Source organism: Ixodes scapularis, unplaced genomic scaffold (genome assembly GCF_016920785.2).
Source record: "Ixodes scapularis isolate PalLabHiFi unplaced genomic scaffold, ASM1692078v2 PGA_scaffold11__112_contigs__length_91849675, whole genome shotgun sequence".
NCBI lineage: Eukaryota > Metazoa > Arthropoda > Arachnida > Ixodida > Ixodidae > Ixodes > Ixodes scapularis.
In genome coordinates, this window is record NW_024609837.1 from 23,568,808 (window position 1) to 23,587,565 (window position 18,758).

At 44.9% G+C, this 18,758-nt stretch overlaps 1 protein-coding gene across 2 annotated transcripts in view; it reads right to left on the reverse strand.

The window, feature by feature from the left end:
• The window catches only part of LOC8031773 (protein Wnt-1), a 58,117-nt gene that overhangs the window by 14,639 nt on the left and 24,720 nt on the right, over positions 1-18,758 (reverse strand). For both annotated transcript variants that reach the window (XM_042288843.1, XM_040503157.2), the window contains exon 2: positions 15,556-15,827. In XM_042288843.1, coding sequence (XP_042144777.1) covers positions 15,556-15,827 — 272 coding nt within the window. The remainder of the gene's footprint in view (positions 1-15,555; positions 15,828-18,758) is intronic.

Here is an 18,758-nt window from a genome sequence, read left to right on the forward strand (position 1 = left end):
GGTTTTCTCCGTGTATAACTACTCTTCCTTCATACGTGCTCTGCCTTGTTTTAACGCCTCTTGATTGGTCCTTCCAAAACTTTCTGATTGGTGAACTGGAGGGCTCCAGAATGCTGCTGAATCCGATATAAGCAGCCGCCAAGGGCCCAGAGGACTTGGCTTTCGGATCCCAAGCTCTAGACATCTCCCTGCCTCTGGAAAACCAACCTGTACGTCCGACACCCTTCGGCTGTGGAGTCTTCCGCCGCTAACTTGCAAACTTGGGACCCCTTACGGCTGTGGAGGAGTTCGGCTCGCCCGCCTTTGTGTGGAACCTTGTTTGTCAAGTTTGGCTGTGGTCGGGGCACCCGCTGAAGGTGGGGTCGAAGAGGACGGCAGAGGTCACCAGAGGTTAGGAGTAGTATCCCCAAAAATTTAGTCTCACATTATATAATGTGCACAGTGATGTAAAAGGGTAACTTGCCTATATTTCATTAAATAAAAAGTTGCGTTCGTTACAAACATAATCGTCATCGACGGAGAAAAGAATTTCTATTTTTCTCCACGACGATATCATGTTCTAAACAGACGCTTTACCCGCTGTATTTTTAGCAGGTCCCTATGCGTGTGACGATGTACAGTGTACTCAACTGTTAAACATAACGCGGGAGCGGTGACCGGAGAGACTCCATGCGCCATCTACCGGCTCACTCTGGAAGCTTATGCCGCTGTTGTTTTCTAGAGTTACACTCCCAGCTCCGAAACAATCACCGATGCGTTACTCGGCGATAAAAAAAAAAAAAAAAGAAAAGATCGCTTTTTGATTGTTTTTGTTGTTGTTTAAAGAAGGTGGCCTTTATTAGAGAAACTGCAAGATCACCGAGATATGGTAGCCCGGCATGGTAAATGCGTAGATGTGACTAAACAGACTGGAAAAAATAACAAAACAACCAAGTAAAAATTTAAAGCGTGGGTGATAAAGAAAGGAACGAGGGAGGTCGTGCGATAATTGTATCGGGGAATGGCGACAATCCCAAGAAGACCCGGCTTATTCTCTGCCGCATCATTGATTTAATCGCTAGACAGCTCTGGTATCAGTTTCGGCCACCGCTCCCGCGTTATGCTTAGCAGTTGAGCACACTGTACGTTAGTCAGTATCCCGTATCGCAGGCAAACACAAATCGTTTTTATAAACCTGACTAGTTTTCTTAGGCCTTTGTTTGTTCCACATAAATGCGAAATCAAAATCGTGTCATTGTGCGAACGATTCAAGCCGTTGCAGACGGCGTTTTCATCATACGTTCGTCGTCTGCAGCAGGCATCCCGAGACTTCTTCAGGACCGGAAGTTGCCGTCGCAAATATTTCAGAAACAGATGATACTCGGCAAACTTCCGTCGTGGTAAGTGTGAAACCTAGGCTTATTACATGTATTCTTTTTAGACGTTTAAGTTCCATGTCCGATTTTCGACCGATCGTTTTTTTTTTTCCTGAGCGAAATCCAGTTTCATGTATTCGTCCATAACAATGCCCCTAGCAACGGTTTGTTTAGACCAGTCACCTCACACGGGGTCAATTGTTTCTCTTTTTTTTTTAATAATTTTTTTTTCAATTTTCTGTGTTTTTTGTAAAGCGCCGCTCTTACCAATTTTTGCGGAGAGGGCGGGAACTTGTCGAGCTACACTTATGCAGCTTTTTTTTTTTGTCTCTGCTATCATGCATTTAATATTTTTTTTTATTGTAATTAAAGCGTTAAATGCTTTCTAACGCTACCCTCTAATCCAAAAATATTTGTCCGTCCGTCCGTTCATTTTCCGCTAAATTTAGCGGGCAACCTGGTGTCAGGTGACCTTATACAGCTTGGGGAAATTGACGTCACGTGTAACCAATACACCAGTTCAGTTTCCCGCTATATGTAGCGGGAAAATTCGCGTCTTGTGACCTAGAGAACGATCCAGTTACCTCGCTAAATTTCGCGGGAAATCAACGTCACGTGACCTCTGAAATCATTAAGTTTTCCCGCTAAATTTAGCGGAAAAATATATGTCACGTGACACACCGATTCCCTATCACGCATTTCACGCACTACAAAAATTTGAATTCAAAGGTCTCTGCCAATTTTATTGTTATTATTTTTTATTATAATATAAAATGATGTGACTAGTTATTGATGTCATGTGTCGTGCAGTGTAATTTGTTCCGTCACTTATTTGTCTGCCTGTCGCATCCCGATTTGCTACTCACAGTGCTAAAAAAAAACTAATTGTTTTTAGTGCATGTTGTATTCCTATAATGGGTACAAGCCTTCGGCTCTCGCGAGTGTGAACCGAAGTTTACGACGAGAAGAAAGCTGTCAGTGTCCAAAGCGCGAGCGCGTCTTGGTGAATTTCCAAAACGTTTTCTTGCACAGACAGCGCGAACCGGTTACCTCTTTAGCGGTCGTGCCCAAAGCAAACGAGCGGGCGGCCGGCCGCACGCGTATGAATATGGATATTAATTTCCTCCTTCATTATGCAAACCAGTAGCTGCTGCCGGTAAACCAGTGGCCGGTCGGATTATCATAAAGCGGTCACGTTGCTGGCTATGGATTTTATCCGCTATAGACACTAACGAAGCCACAAACGTCGACCTTTTATCTCCTCTGTTTGTGCGGAAATAACCAGCCGCCCTTTTCAGTGCGCACTTTGCATATAACGGCAAAACCTAACAGCAAATGGTCGGTTTAAGTTCTATTTTTTATTTTTTATCTTCTTTAAGCGAGGGGAATAGCGCTTGCTTTTTTCCTGAAAGCACGATCGTCAGATGTATCAACATAACGTCAGTCATGGGAATCTAAGGCTCCTCGACAAACAACATCAAAGGGCTTTCTACTCTGAATCCCCCACGCCTAGTAGCATCATTCCTGGATGCACGTAGCTATAAGGTTAGTTTGGATCGTTCAACGCCATAAAATGAATTATAACGCGCTGCGCTTTAGGGGTGCACGTTAAGCTAACAGTGAAACAAGTAACCACTAGGTGGAAAACAGCGTGCATCAACGACCATTAGAGAGAGAAAAAAAAAATGCACTGCAATCGGTCCAGTTTCGAAAGAAAAAAAAAAAAAGTCTACGCGGCATTGCAAAAGGTTACGCTGAAGACCTGACCGTGACGTGGGGCCCAAAAGATGGCGCTGACGGCGGCGCACGCGTAGACGGGTCACACATTTAGGCGCATGTGCAGCGCTCGATTTTTGAATAGACAAAGAAGCTTGTTCGCGTGACGAGTTTGTGCAGAGACGAAGGCTGTCGGACATGCGCGCATGCGCGTTTCGGTCTCGTTGCTGAGGGACGTGACGTCACGACTGACGAGTCTGTAAAAACGAAGACCAGGAGTGGTCGAGCGCCACCACGACATGCCAACTCTACAACTACAAACGGCGCTAAGTTTCTGCGGTCGCAATAGTTTATAGTTTACGATAAGGAAAGAGGGACATGCAGGACATGCGCAGGACAGGCATGTCCTGCATGTTGTAATGTTTTAAGTAGGCGTTCAGTGAACGGTCTGAATACGCCGTACGAAGTTATTATGGCGTCATGTGTTTACACCACCAATGGTCAAGCGAACTTCCAACCTGGTAAAGGCGCACATGGGAGACCTTTAGGTAAAACTATTCATTTTTGTTCGAGGCAATTTTAGTCATCGAAAGTCAAAGAGAAGGCTGACAAGCCGCTGCCCCTTTCGGAACGATTGAGCCGCACCCGTTCAGTGATCATGTCGCTTGGATCCAGTACTTTGGGATTTAAATTAAAGGAAGAAGCTTCGAAATGCATTTGTGAAGATGATTCAAAGTCCTAAAACGTTAACATGTATGAGCTATTGCTTTTTTTTGTGAATTCAACAGCGTTATAGCTATTTCACCAAAAACGTTATAGCTATTTCATCTGCCAACAAACACACACACAGAAAATACGAAGTGCTCGTCAGTCTGCAGTTTAAATCGGCGCCAAGATGTGTGGAACGCCTGCATTGTGGACGCAAAAGCCCATATTTCAATAACAATCATTACATTCCTAGAAAAAAAAATATTTTGACAGTTACGTTGTTTTTTTGTTTTTTTTTCTCACGGTGACAAGAGTTTTGTTTTTTTCTTTGGTTGTTAGCGTCACTGTCCCAATTAAAACTAGCTACTCTACTTAAAAAAAAAAACATACAAAAAATTTACAAATAAATTACCGACAAACATCTTGTCACCAAAAAGAAGCGAGTCCATGAAAATCTCCAACTTAGCCGGTCTACGGCACACACCGACTGCCAAAGCGAACCGAGTCCTCGGGCACGTCTTTGAACCTTGACCTCCTAACAACAGCTCGCAACCGGCAGGGTTCATGGACGACGACAATGAACCTTTACGCGGCGTGTAGGAAAAAAAAAATGATAAACAAAAAAGAAAATACCAGAAAATTATGCAAACGGTAAAAGGAATAGACTGCTATGGTACAGGGCTCGAGGTTCCGATTCCTTTTGAAGAGGATGGTTCTCGTGGTTTTGTGTGTGTGTGTGCGCGTTTATTTTTTCCCTGTGATTTTTTGGTTGCTGTTCTTAGGAAAGAGCTCGTAAAAGTCGCACGTTCACTCCCACACGAACATCCCAACAACTGCACCAGACCGCTGCTCCTCCACCTCGTGGAGATGCGCGGCGCGAAGATGCTGGGCTGGGACGGAAGAACAAAGCAAAAGAGGAGAGCGAGCCACAAAAACTCCGTTTCAACCCCAGAACACAGCGTGATGCGGAGGGGCTTCAAAAAGACAACAAACAGCGAACCCTTCCTGACCTCCTTCAAGAGAGTGGGATGTCGGGAGCGAGTGAGTCCAGGTGCCTTTTTAATGGCCGCTAATAATGACCGACCATCGGCTTTTACGAGCACCAACACGGCTTCGACCCCCTCTCCCCCCTCCCCCCCTTTTTTCCCACCCCCTCTTTCCTCCCCCGAGTTTTATATCATTTTGGCTGACGATGTTTGTGGGCTTGTTGTTATTGTAGACTCCCCCCCCTTTTTTACACTCTCTCCTCTTATTTTCTCTCGGCTCTTTAATGCTATCTATTTATTTCATCGCATGTAGAAATATTGCGGAGGGTGGGTGGGGGGTGCCTTTTACCATATATGCACTCGGCACTTACGGGGTCTGACAGAACCCCGCAGATAGGCGCGCGGTGTGGTCTTACTTTTTTTTCTTTCTTTCTTTCGCCACTTTTTTCTTTTTTTCATGGGATTATTGGCGTCAGCTTGGCTTCGTTCATCCTAAAAAAAGAAGAAAAATAATCGAACGGAACAACCCAGCGAGGAGATGACGATGGAAGAAAATTTGTAAAAGCTGCTTAAAGGGTGACGGTGGTGAAAAAAGATTGAGCGAGGTTTTCAAAACATTCTTACTTGCACTACCGAACTTAAAAAAAAAAAAGAGGTTTGATATACGGGGCGAGGTTCGCTCTTTCAGGGAGTTTGATGGTCTTCGTTGGGGGCGTCTCTGTGCAACACCGGCGATCGTTTATGAGCTGTAATGCGCGCGCGCTACTCCGCACTTAACTGCTCTGACCCCCGATGCGTCTCGTTCGAGTTTAACGGGATCGTATACTAAACAACTTGGAATAAATAGCGCTCGGGATCGATGTTGCGAAATGTACCCAACACAGAGCAGTTTCAGTTTGCACGTGGCAGCTGTTGAGTCAGGAATAAAGATATATTTGACTCGCTCTTTTCAGTCATTGTTCATTTTACGTTCTTGTTTTCTGCTTCGGAAATGACTGGCGTGCAAGGTGTCACAAAGAATAAATTCACTAACGAAACAAAATATCGATAACAAAAAATAATAACGAGAAACCTCGATGTGCTTGAAATTTTGAATCCCGGACAAAAGCTCACCTGTTTTGCGACTCCAAAAAGCACTGAAAACATATTGGCTGAAAGATACGTGAGCATTTGTTCGGGCATCTGAGAAAAACGAATTAGGGAGCTTTTGCCCGGTGGGTTTCGTCCCGCTATCGTAACTTTCAGAACCTGGGGAAGCGTGCTGGTGCCAAACCGATCGAAATGGCAGGCGCCTGGATGATAGACGCGGAACAGCAGTATCTGGTTAGAGTTGCGAGGTGCGAGTAATCTAAACTTTGCCAGATAGGAGTGACAATAGTGTCGAAAGTCGAAATCTCTTGTATCAATGTTGTTTAGACAGCCGTCTGAAGCCTCCGTTGTGGATATGAAATTCGGTCAGTTCAGTACAACTGCTGTCCTTGGATCTTTAACGAAGCCTATCGTACATTTCGATATGTCGGAGGAGTGAGTGAAAATATTTATCATTGGGTCATCATCCACAAAGTTGTAAATGCCGTTGTCGCAGCTAGCGCCGTAACATCATTGCTGAACGCTGCGAACTTTGAACGATAGCGTTTGCCATTTTTATAGGCCGTACACTATGCGCCTCCTTAAGCCATGATGTTGGCTCTCACTTTTATGTGGTCACTGACGCTGTGCCATGAAAATTATCCTCATAACCTTCCTTTGGTTTTTTAATGTTTTATTGGATGCGCGCAAAGGCACGATTGGGTGTTACTGGAACAACAAATGGCGGTGAAACAAGAGTGATCGCTCCTACCTCTCCATCCACATATATAAAGTAAACGCTTGCAGCGCCAACGCCTGCGCGGCGGGAGCTTGTCTCGAAGTTACGTGCCCGGCTGGTTCTTCGTACTCGAATAGAAAAATGGGTTCGAATAAAGACGTAGATTAAACATGAGCAGTGTTACGTGGTGGACGCAACAGGAACTAGTCACTAATAGCCAGTTACACAGGCACCCTTAACCTCAGGTAAGTGTGATTGATGAAAGAATGCGGTTTGGGGTGCCCGACGGGCATCGTAAACCGCAGTTACGCTTAAGTGTGGTTAGCGGTCAATGCTAACTATACGCTAGTTCCGTAGTTCAGTCTGACCTCAGTCACACTAAACTGTGGCCAAGGGTGGTCAGCGGATGATGAGACGAAACATCCGTTTAGACATTGCGCCGTGGCATGACGCAATGCAAAGCGTCATGCTTGCATTGTGTAATGTCTCAGCGCAGGCTTCATTTTGAGGTCTGAACGGATGTTTCACCTCATCATTTGCTGAGCTGATTTCGTAGATCGCAGAGATTGACTCTTCGAGTGTTTCGTCGGGTAAGTAGACGCGCAGGCATTTCTTAACGTGTAGGGTGTCAGTAGGACTACGTGAACCAAGTTATGAATCGATGGCCAGAAGGATGATAATGGCTGTACCCGTTATAACGGGTGGTAGCTTGCACCCGGGGGCAATTAGTTCAGCGAACGGCGTTTCATCGAAAGTTTGTTTTATCGACAGATTGTTTCATCGACAAATCGTTTCATGGACAGCTCAGATTAGCTTTTTACTGTAATAAGCTGCATGAGACTGTCGCCGCGAAGCGGCGTTTACGGGTCGGTCAGGTGGATCAACATATTTGTAATGAGCGAAGCGCCGCGAACGCAGGCCCGGGGGTAGGGGGAAGAGAGGGTGTTAACGCACACCCCAGTGATACACGCGTGACGAAACGTCCCTAGAACGTGCAATTCGAGTAACGGATGTTGCGTTCGTGTCGACGAAACGTGTGTCCATGAAATGTTGTCCACGAAACGTAATTCCACGAAACAAGTTTCGACGAAACAATAGGGACCCACTTGCGCCACCCAGCCTGGAAACTAAAAGTGTGATTCATCCCCTTACTCGTCTAAGCCAATTTGCTTCCCCTCTGCATTTTTTTTTCACTATCACCAAGCAGTGTGGGATATCGCCAGCATGACCATTGTGGAATCGGGCAAATAAAAAGAAAACATCCCCCCCCCCCCCCCTGGCCTCCTTCCCCCGGCGAGGGAGTCGCCAATTTTCCTCTGGTCAAACCTTGTCGGCGTCACCCCAACACCGGGCCCACGGGGAGATAGGGTTCAGCTCTTGGGCCGGAGCCACGTGGGGGGACTCCCCAATTTTCCTGTGTCCCGCCTGTCCCCAGCTGTACTGCTAGTTGATTTTGCTTCATTAAATTTTTCCCGGATAATTTACACGAATCATCTCGCCTCCTTTTTGTGACTGTAATCTTTTCTTCCTCCATTCTTCCATCCCCGCCACCAAAACCCAGTGGCCCCGCCAGATGCGTTACCCCTTCGGGGAAGGCGGCACTCGAAAACCAAATGTTCTAGCGCCTCACTCTAACTATGACATGCGGCACATGATGTGTCAATCTCTTGAAATTTAGCTCTATACGTCTTTGTTCCTTAACTTCTCGCCTCGAAGAGCAAAGAACTTCCACGTGATTTATCAACCACCTTTTCCTTTCTTATGTCCTGTTTTTGTGTCCTGCTCATTGTTAAAGTTGATGGGGTTTCTTTTTGCATTCTTCTCTCTCACACTTTCCTCTCTGCCTCTTTCACTCCCCTTTTTAACTGAAGTAGTCTGCTCAGCCCCATCACCAGTGTGTAGGTATTTAAATGTAAGCTTTCGGGTTCTGTTTGTCCATTTTGTGTTTAAACTTTTCCTGAATAAGTACTTGAATACCTTCCGTGCCCACCGGGCATCATGCATTTCAGTTAACCTTTCTTCAAATTTCAATTTACCGATTGCCTTCTCCTCTCGAAAGACGACCAGCCCATGTCACCATGCACTCCCTCATTAGGTGTGCTCCATTGCAGGCCCAGTAATAACCCGCCAAGGTTGCTTTGTCGAATTTCCAATCCTCATTGAATCTCTTGATCTCACACACAGTACACAATTGCCAAAATACAGTCCCGGCACCATTACTCCCTTCCATATAGCCCTGACCACTTCGTATCTATTATATTCCACAATGCCTCGAGTGTCATGATACCTGCATTTCTGTTTTCTTTTCTAATTATGTACTTTCAATGTTCCTCTAGGTATATCTTCGTAATTGCGTTGGTTCGGTGTTGCCAGTTGTCACCGGTTTCAGAAAACGCTTCTTGTTGCCGCTTTTGTGCGCCCACCTCTTGTCAGATCACGGGGCAGAAACAGCTGCCAAGGGCGCACCAGCCCAGAAACTTGTCTTGAGTCATCCCTCCGCATAAATTCCTGACCTGGTCATTCCCGTAGCCCAGGCTAGACGTTCGTGATGTACGACCGACCAGCCATCAAGGAAAAAAAAATGCATTACCTTTCGTCGTGCTCGGACTCACTTCGAACAAAAAACACAAAGACATAGCTGTAAAACAAAACAGAAAAAAAAGAATATATCAGGCACAAGCACGCGGTGCATCACGAAGTTTAGAGGCGCCTAAACACCATAACACTTCCCACTCACAAGCATAAAGATAAATATATGCGACGTGAAATGAAGGTGGGACTGTGACGTCTCCCAGTCCGGTATTTTGAAGACATAAAAAACACGGTATATAAAAAAATATTTTTTTTCGATTGTTTTTTTAATCCTTGTCTAATGCTCTTCGTTTAAAGTCACTCTTCCAAACTGCGATGTGACTTTATATGAAGTATTTCTCATTTAAAGAAAATCTCCGTCCGAAACTTGGCCTACAATAAAGGAAATTAGAACTATGACGAGACTTTATGAGGAAAAATAGGTTTAAAGTCATCCTTCTACCAAAACCTAGGCGAGGATAAACGAAACCAAACCTCAGTGTGACTTTAAATGATATGTTTTCTTTCACCCAAAACCAATGTTACAATAAACGGAACTAACCTAAACACCGATGTGACTTAAATAAACGCGGAGATGTAGCTCCTTTTGTACACAAAAAAAAAAACATATAGAAAAAAAAAAGAATGAAGGAGTAAATGTCTGGAGACTCCTATAAAAATAAATACCACATGATCCAAGAGTTTTATAAAGTAACACAACGAACATAAAGGTCAAGTTCGACTTCAATCGTGTTGGAGTCCGTGACCGAATTTCGACTTAAAATACGCCCACGTCGTCGTGCGTTGCTCGAGTGGTGGAGACTCTATGACTCAAACGCAGTGCCTCAACATTTCAAGCCACGTCCGACCCCCGCCTCCTCCGCCACCATTTCCTCTAGAGTCCTCCCTACCATCTAAAGAATCAAAAAGAACCAAAAATACAATCAGAAAGCGAAAACAAGGAAGGTTCCATCTTTTGTGCGAAGATTCACCTTTGACACTTCGAAATGACAGGGTTAAAAACAGAAATTGCCGACCTCCCGCTGGTCACGAAAGCTGAATAAAAAGGTTTTTTTTTTTGTTTTTTTGTTTTCCTTTCTTTGTGGTCTTCTGTAGGCATATAGGCCGTACGTTTATCTTGTATTATTTTCGTTTCTAAAGTTTTTCGTCAGCTCAGGTCAAACGAAGTCCATAATCTCATTCACACGACTGCGCCACGGAGTTTGACTGGAGAGGGGCGTATTATTTTTATTACATTTTTTTTGGCACCTTATGCCCGCGTTTTATTTATTTTTTCAAATACATTTTTCTTTTTTTTTTTTCTTCTTTTTTAGCCGGGCAGTAGTAAGAAAATTGACTTTTCGTTGAAGGCATTTTTAAGTTTCCTGGGAGTGACTTTTTGGAGAAGTGAAGTATTCTTATGGTTCTTAGGAATACGATTGACCAAGGTGGTAATTTCGTACGTTACATTTTTTTTTTCAAGAAAGGAAAGCTATTTTTGTCAGAAAATGCGAGCATTTTAGACGTCCTTTTTGTTCAAGGAGCTCCAGGGAAAATTTTGCCATAAAAATAGAGCATTCCCAACTCCGAGGAAGGCGACGCCGCCCAGCGCTAAAGTAGCGGGTGAGAGAATTGGGAAACTTGCTACCGCTTATCCAAGTGTGCGGAGATAATTAGCGCCGACTGGCGGCCCAAATTGTAATACTGAGAAAAGCCGATTGGGCGAATGCTGTTTGAGTTGCGAATTACAAAAGGGAGGAGTGCACTGGACCGGGTCCCGTAAAGACGTAAAAGTAAAACTGTTCTGATGTGGGGAAAAAGAATGGTGTCACTGTCGTTGATTTTTATGTCGGATCCATGGCATAATTTTGTTTCTGCTTCCCAATAAACAGTTAGGTATGAAGCCTAAGTCGTACATAAGTTGTACATAAGTCAGCACGAACAGCTGCGTGCTGACTTATGTACGACATCACTGAGTGAATTCTCGTTTGCAGGAAGACGCAAAAGATAGCGCCACTGTCGTTTTGTACGCAACACGTTTGCACCAAACGCTTCAACGAATTGTCAGTGTTTGCCAACCCCCCCCCCCCTCCTTCTATTTTTTTTTTAGTTTGACTCTATAAACGGTATTGCATACACAGAAACTTCAGGACGGTAACCTCTGGACGTTTGCAAGTACTACCTCCGAGTCAAGAGGGGTCTTAACCCTCCTTGACTCGGGGTTAGCTGCCATAACGTGACCATTCCCTTAACCCCAACCCTGCGTATACAAGGAATGGAAGCTCTCTGGCAACCCGATCCGTCTTTCCGAGGGCCTCATATTCATTGATTGATTGAGTGACTGCCTGATTGATTGTATGATTGATGGCACCCCTAAAGGCCTCATGTCGTATGAAGAAGGGGATGCATGCATGACATTATCGCAAACACCCGCAATCATGTTCGTTTTCTTGCCATCTGGCAACTTTCAAGTGTAAAATAAATTTGTTTTGTCTTTGCACTCTTACTTGAAGAGGCCCAAGTGGCGTAGCTTTGAGTTTTGTTTTAAACGGTAAGTTAGTATAGTTGGCACAAGAACAAGCACTGCAAAAGAAAGTTGAACGTTACAACAACGTCCCTTTCTTTCTACTCCAACCGACTACCGGTTTTTCCCCCTAATCCTTTTACCAAGATAGTTTTATCGAATAAAGGAACTACGCGTTTAATTTCATTTCTTCAGTTTTATAGTCACGTTAGAATGGAGTACAGCAATTCAAACTAAGACCTTACTATTTTTTCTGTGTTCCATCGCTGTGCGCACGCGCTTGGCGGGAGTCGATCGCGCTGTGGATTGTCCAATTACAATCCAGCTATCGCAGACATCCAGCGCAGAACAGTAAAAAAAATAAGACAAAATATGCTTTTTCGTTGATGTCAAATAAAAAGACCCTGATGGCGACGACTATGCTTTTCGCATTGACCACGGCTGCAACGCATTCAAGGCGTTTTGGTCGTCAATAAGAACCTCCAGCTAAGCTACAATTCACACCTTTACTTTTAGACACCCCACTGATCTTAAGAACCCTGGACCTATCATTAAAATGTCCGATTTCAAACGTGCACAATGTGCACAACTTTATGTGGCCATGCAGTCAAAATTTGTTGTTAGCGATGCAAAGGTAGAAACGTGGAAGAGAGACAATTGTGTACTCGCTCGGGGCGAGCATCTCACCGGTTCGATGCCGTCAAAGGTACGGGGTAGTCCGTGCTTGAGAGCCGATTAAAACTAGACACGGGCGCTCCTCCTGTCTTCGGAAGCGCCACAGAAAGTTGGCTCCGATTATAAACACGCAATCTCCAACTCTGCAGACGTTAAAATAAAAATAAAAAAGGTTAAATCTTTTATTTTGCTCGCTAAAACCTACCTATTATCGAAGAAGCGCTCGCGGCGCATGTCCATCTGGCCACGCAGGCATGATGCACACGCCACGCGTCCTATCACGTGGTCTTTTCTTAGCCCCCCGCATCTAGGCGCGTGGTGGCGACTAATGGAGCAGTGTCCCCCCCCTCCACGGAGCATGCGCGGAGAGGGCAGACCTGAAGCCCGAGGATGTACCGAAAGATCGGTTCTTAAGATAGACCGGTATCTGGTGTCTCAAAAGCCGCATGCGCCAGAACGTGTTGGTCGTTCTCGGGACGCCCTGATTTACAGGCTGTCTTTAAGAGGTTCCGACCATCAAGATGGGCTCTTCTTTTTTGACGGCTTACTGGCGTCTTGTCGAACTCCTCCTGTATCACCGAAGGGGGCAAAAACAACAACAACAGCGCTATTTAGGGGCGGAGCTACGGAGTGAGCTCTGCCGTCATAAAACGTAATAAGTCTCGGGCTATAAATTCCGAAACCACTTACTTAAAACAAGCTGTACGTGCCATTACGTTCGACACCTTAACCCAGTTTGATCGTTAATGGGTTAACTCGAAGACCCCGGATGTTCTCGTATTAAAGGGCAAACGAACACAACTTTTGAGATGCACGCGAGTTAAAGATAGGTACACTTGCAGGTTTTATAACAACATCCGAAACTAAGGCACACTGTGGATGACACCGTCGTTGAAGTGTGTAGTTTGCGCTCGGGTGTCGTTTACGACGTGTTATTGTCAAGTAAAATTAATAGCACAAAAAGAAGTAATGATTGCACTTTATACTGAAGCTGTAACTAGGGCGTGGCTGCTAGACTGGGGCCTTTAACGCGCATCACGCAGCAACGGTTACATCAATTCATGTCTATGTGCATATTGTTCGTTCATATCACAATCGGGGACAACGGGAGTTAAACTCCTATCTAGGAATGCATCGCGAGCGTCTACTTGAAGTTTAGTCAGTTGTAATTGTGCTAGACTGCTTTATTATGGTAAGTTGTAATACCGGACAAGGTGGTTAAATGACCATACGGCTGTAATTGTCGTAGATAACTAATTTTATGTGTTCATTACAATATACTTCCAAAGCAAGATTACGAGTTACATTAATCACGTGGCCCAGTAAAGTACTCTGGAAAAGTAAAAGCAGTTTTAGCACCACTTAGACAATTACTTTCTGGTTCGGATAATCCAGTACAATCTGCTAAAAATATTTGGTTGGCGAGTATTTTTAATCGCAATGTTAAAACACGGTTTAATGTTTTGCAACTTCTAGTAAAGACTAGGGTAGCCAAATGTTTTTCTATTTCCAGAGTAGTAACTGCAACCGTAATCGACATATTTTTTGGTAAGATTTAATACCAGAGAACGGTATCACGATTGGTAGCAACTGTTTATCTAAGTGTGATTTACACCTTCTTGTAAGTTTCAAAAGAATCCAGAGGTGGCCAGGCAAATACTTCTTGAGTGAGAGTAATCGAAATCATAACCTTAATTGACCCCCTTTTTTTTCTTTTTTTTTAAACGAAAAACAGCGCCGAAAAAAACACAGGAACACAGACGAAGAGAAACAGGACAAGGCACACTCTCAACTGAAGTTCATTGAAAATTGACAAGCTAATTTAGCCACAAAAACCCTTTTTAACCTCATCAACTCAGCCGGCGTTTCAGAAATTCAAACTCATCTGTAGATGAAGACAGGGGTGTGTCACTTGTCCAGGGAGAAGAGATGTATAAGTGACACGTCTCTGTCTTTATCTACAGATGAGTTTGTATTTCTGAAAAGCGGGCCGAGTTCATATGGTTCACAGGGGATTTTGTGGCTATATTAGCTTGGCAATTTTAAATAAACTTCAGTTGAGAGTGCGCCTCGTCCTGTTTCCCTTCGTCTGTGTCCCTGTGCTTTTTTGGCACTGTTTTTCTTTTGCAATGGACTAACTGGCCCAAATCTCCACCTATTCTTTTTCTTTTGTAACGTTCAATACAAAAACGAAATGTGACAAAATTATTAATATTTTTTAATTGAGAGTAATTCTGGTGATGCGGGCAGACAGGCGGGACAAGCCGGGCATATCTCTAAGTATTAAAAATAAAAAAAAAAAAAAAAATAATAACCGCGCAAAAAGTCAGAGACAAGAAATTGAAGAGGGCGATCGTTGACTCACGACTAACGCTTTAATGGACAAGAAGGAAGAGAAGCCAGGTATATGAATTGCCAACAACCATTTAGATTGTGTTAAAAAAAAAAAAAAAAAAAAACTTATAATCATAGCGTCCCTAGACGTGCACCTTAGAATTTGCCAGTCTGACATTCCCCTTACCTCCATTAAAGGGGGGGGGGGGGGGGGGTGCAACGATTTTATGATTAAAAGAATTTGCATCTCGTCATTTTTACGTTGTTTATCGTGTCCCGGAGGATAAGGAAAACATCTCCTTTATTAAAGATGTCGCGATTCCGCTGCATAATCGCAAAGCCAAAGCCGAGCTTTTTCCCCCACCTGCAGCCGCAAGTGGCAGCCGAAGGAACTACGGCTAGAAGATTACGTGACCTTGCTCGGCTCTAAGCTGAAGCATAACGCCCGTTAATGTCAGCAGAGAGAGGAAGAGGAAGCGTCTTCCGATATAGCACGCGGGAACCTACACGGCACTCCGAATGACGTCACTAGGAGTGCGACCAGGTGTGACCCTGAAGACTAGGAGTAAGTTGAGGGGTGCCCGAAATAACAATTTTTATCTTTTTTTTTTTTTACACAGTAACTAGGACACGCAGGCGAAATTGGTTTTCTGTTCTTTACATCATAAGTGTCAGGGGGCAACTTCCACAAGTTTTCGACCGAAGTCCGGAAATCGTTGCACCCCCCCCCCCCCCCCTCCTTTAAGGAAAGTAGAGTTCACCGTACTCAGCACGTCAAAGGGAGCGTTTGGAGCCAATCCTCGAAGGTCGCGACCTCAGCGACGCTTGCAGTCGCGCACAATATGGCCCAGCAGTTTCCTCGCGATTCAGGTCACTGACCTCTGTGGACGATCTTGCCGAAGAGCGACTTCCCGCGCATGTACTCTGGCGTCGGGCAGTTCCACCGGCGGTCCCTGAACTGGTGCTTGCACTCGGAGATGGCCAAGCGCATGCCTCTCCCGATGGCCTGCAGGGAACCGGGGTTGGCCCGGACCAGCCCCCGCTGCTTGCGGCGGAGTGGCACACTCAGCTGGAGCTCGTTGCCCGTGATTGCGTTGCCCACGGCGTTGCCCAGCACCGCGTTGCTCTGCAGGTCTCCGGCGCCTATGCCCCTGTGGGTTGAGAAAGGACGCGTCCAACGTCGTTACGTTTGTCACCATACATGATGCCTGCGGAACGCTTTTCCAAGGGCCCTAAACTCGTGAAACACAAAGTTGGAGCCGAAAGTTGGCGGAGCGCGCCGATTGGATGTTGGCGACAAAAACGCCGAGTCATCGTCGTGATAGTCCAATCGGTGCGCTCCCTCAACTTCGGCCCCAACTTCGTGTTTCACGAGTTTAGGGCCCCAAGTGTCTTCCGCGTCCATGATAGTGGCTTTCCCTCGATTGCCGCCTCGTGACGTCATAAAGGTGTCACGCTGTCGCCGGCCGCGATCCTGGCGGTCGGTAGTGTAAGTTCAAGCGGAACGATAGAGCTTGTCGTGGCTGCTGATTCCGTGGACTTTCAAACTGAAGAGCGACCTGTCGTTGAACGGTCGCGTCTGCAGCGTCTACCACCGATGCCGTGACACTGCCAGGATCGCGGCCGCGGGACACGTTTATGACGCAATCGGGTATCAATTAAGGGACCACATTTGAAGACGCAATAAACACACACTTCGAAAACGCGCTCTAGGCATCATAAGCACGTCACTTACACTCCGTTGCAACGTAACTTGGCAGACGGATAAGCAGAAGGTTTCTGTCAAGCCAGTGGGAGGGTCAAAGCGAGGCACGTGACAACCTGAATGTACCCACGCCTCCTATAGACGACGAGGCCGTAGTGTCGGGTTTTCTGCGTCGCCAACCGGATGTCATTTGGACACGAGTGCTGCATCAGCGATCGGCTGTTACTCGCGTGCTCACGAACAAACCCAAGTCTCGGCCGAAGCTTCAAGCAACGGTTGTGGCCAATATGCACCCCGTGCTGACTTCCGGTACGACAGAGAAAATCGGGCACTTCGGCCTTGCTCTATCTAGGAGGGGTTCGGTGCCCTCGTCCTGTGCTCAGATTTCACGTGCTTGACTACATCGCTTTGATCGGCCCGGAGGAGCCGAAGCGCTCGCCCTTTGCTAAGTTTGGCTGAAACTGGATAAAGGAGGCGTGTTCAGCAAGCGGTCGCGACGGAGAGAACATAAGGGAGATTCTGAGAGTTTTCTTGTCTTCTCCATAGCTCAGAAGCTCCTGATTTTGATTCCAGCACGTCGACTAGCCCGAAGAACACCTCTTTTGGATTTATGACAAGAGACATGTTTTAGCAGATTGTCCCTGAACAACTTCCAGACAAAACGAAGAGTCACGACCAAGTTTTTGAAATGCAGACTTCTGCCAGAAAAAACACCATCATATAATCATTGTGGAATGAATTTAAACTTCAACTGATCAACTTCAGCCACTTTCGGCTACCTTCCTTCTTTAACTCGGGTTGTTGTGACTCTACCTGCTTCCCCCTTTGATCCTTGGGCCTCAAAACAAGAAAAAAAAATCAATTGGAGTGCTTTTTAGCTAAAGTAAAGATGCCCATGTTGCACCCTTGCCATGGCGTACGCGCGGTGGGAATAGTGCTTCGTCACGAAGCACTATTCCCTGTTACTCGTCTGCCGAATGCCATAAGGACATTCGGCGAATCGGGGGCTACGGAGTGCTTTGACTTGGCTGAGCCTATAGTTCGCCTTCAGGTCAGCTTGTATTTATACAGTTAATTTCCTAAACTGGCTAGTTTGCAGCGAGTCGCCCTTTGTTATTCAACGCAAATATTATTTTTTCTCGACTCATGAAAGGAAGTTTTATAAAACTCCCCTTTATCTCATATCGTTTTCGGCGTGCAAAAACAATCTACAAAACCTCCCTATCAAAAGTACCTGACCTACCGATTCGATTCCGTTTGGTGACACTTCGTCAGTGTCCTTGCTTAGTTCCCGGGGAGTGCCCTGGGAGGTCTATCTGTCTGAATGAACCTCTTCAAAGCAGTTCTTCAAATAGTTGTCTTAAAAAAGATTTAAGGCAGCGTTTAAGAGTAATTTTTCCTTGGGAAATGTGTAGGTCGGAATTTGGGAGTTTTTCACGCAATGCGAGAAACAGGATATAACAAATGCATTTTAGTAACATTGCTTAAGGTACGATTATGTTTCCAGAGCCTACAACAGTTTTCCTCCAAAATAATTTTTTTTTGCGAAGTTACGTCCGTGCAGACGTAACTGCACCTTTCTACTGATTCGTTGTAGAATCATGTGGGCTGATCAATAAGTAATGATCGTAGGAATAATTGAATTTATTTTCATTATAATTTGATGGCGGCGATCAAGAAAAAATCTGCACACGCAGCGTGACGTGTTCTTAACCACCTATAGTGCACAACGACGATTGCACTGCAGGAAATAAATAATTCGGAAGAAACAATACACAAAAGTCACCATAGCAAGTTCTGAAGAGATCAAACGCGGATACACTAATTGCACTAATAATCATGACCTCCCATACAAAATGATGATCAAATTTCTCTTTTTGACATTTTGTTCTAACTCAAATGTTTAGTTTCATAGAAGTTTAGTCAAGTAGGGATATTGTATTTTAGCCTTTCTACGACATAATTCTTTCCTTGCGTGACCACCTCCTAACACCTGGCGCCACGGGTAGGATACGCATTAATATTTTTTTAGAGATTAGTGTATTCTTAATGACCCGTATTTTTAGGCTAGTACTATGTCTGTAATGATACAAAGTGCGAACGTTGATGATGCGGAACTGTTTGATTATGTCAGATGTATGAGACTGAAATAAGATACCACGTTTGGCTCTTTTTTTTAACAGGTGTATTTTTTAACATTTTGTTGAAGTGGGTGCGGTGCGCCCCAAACTAAATGGCAATAATTTAGGTAGGAATAGAACACTAAATTATAAACCATTAACTGAACATTTATTGGTAAAGCATAACGATGACGGTTTAACATGCGAACAATTTGTGACAACTTGTTTATAACGTAGGTAATGTCCCCTGGCATATT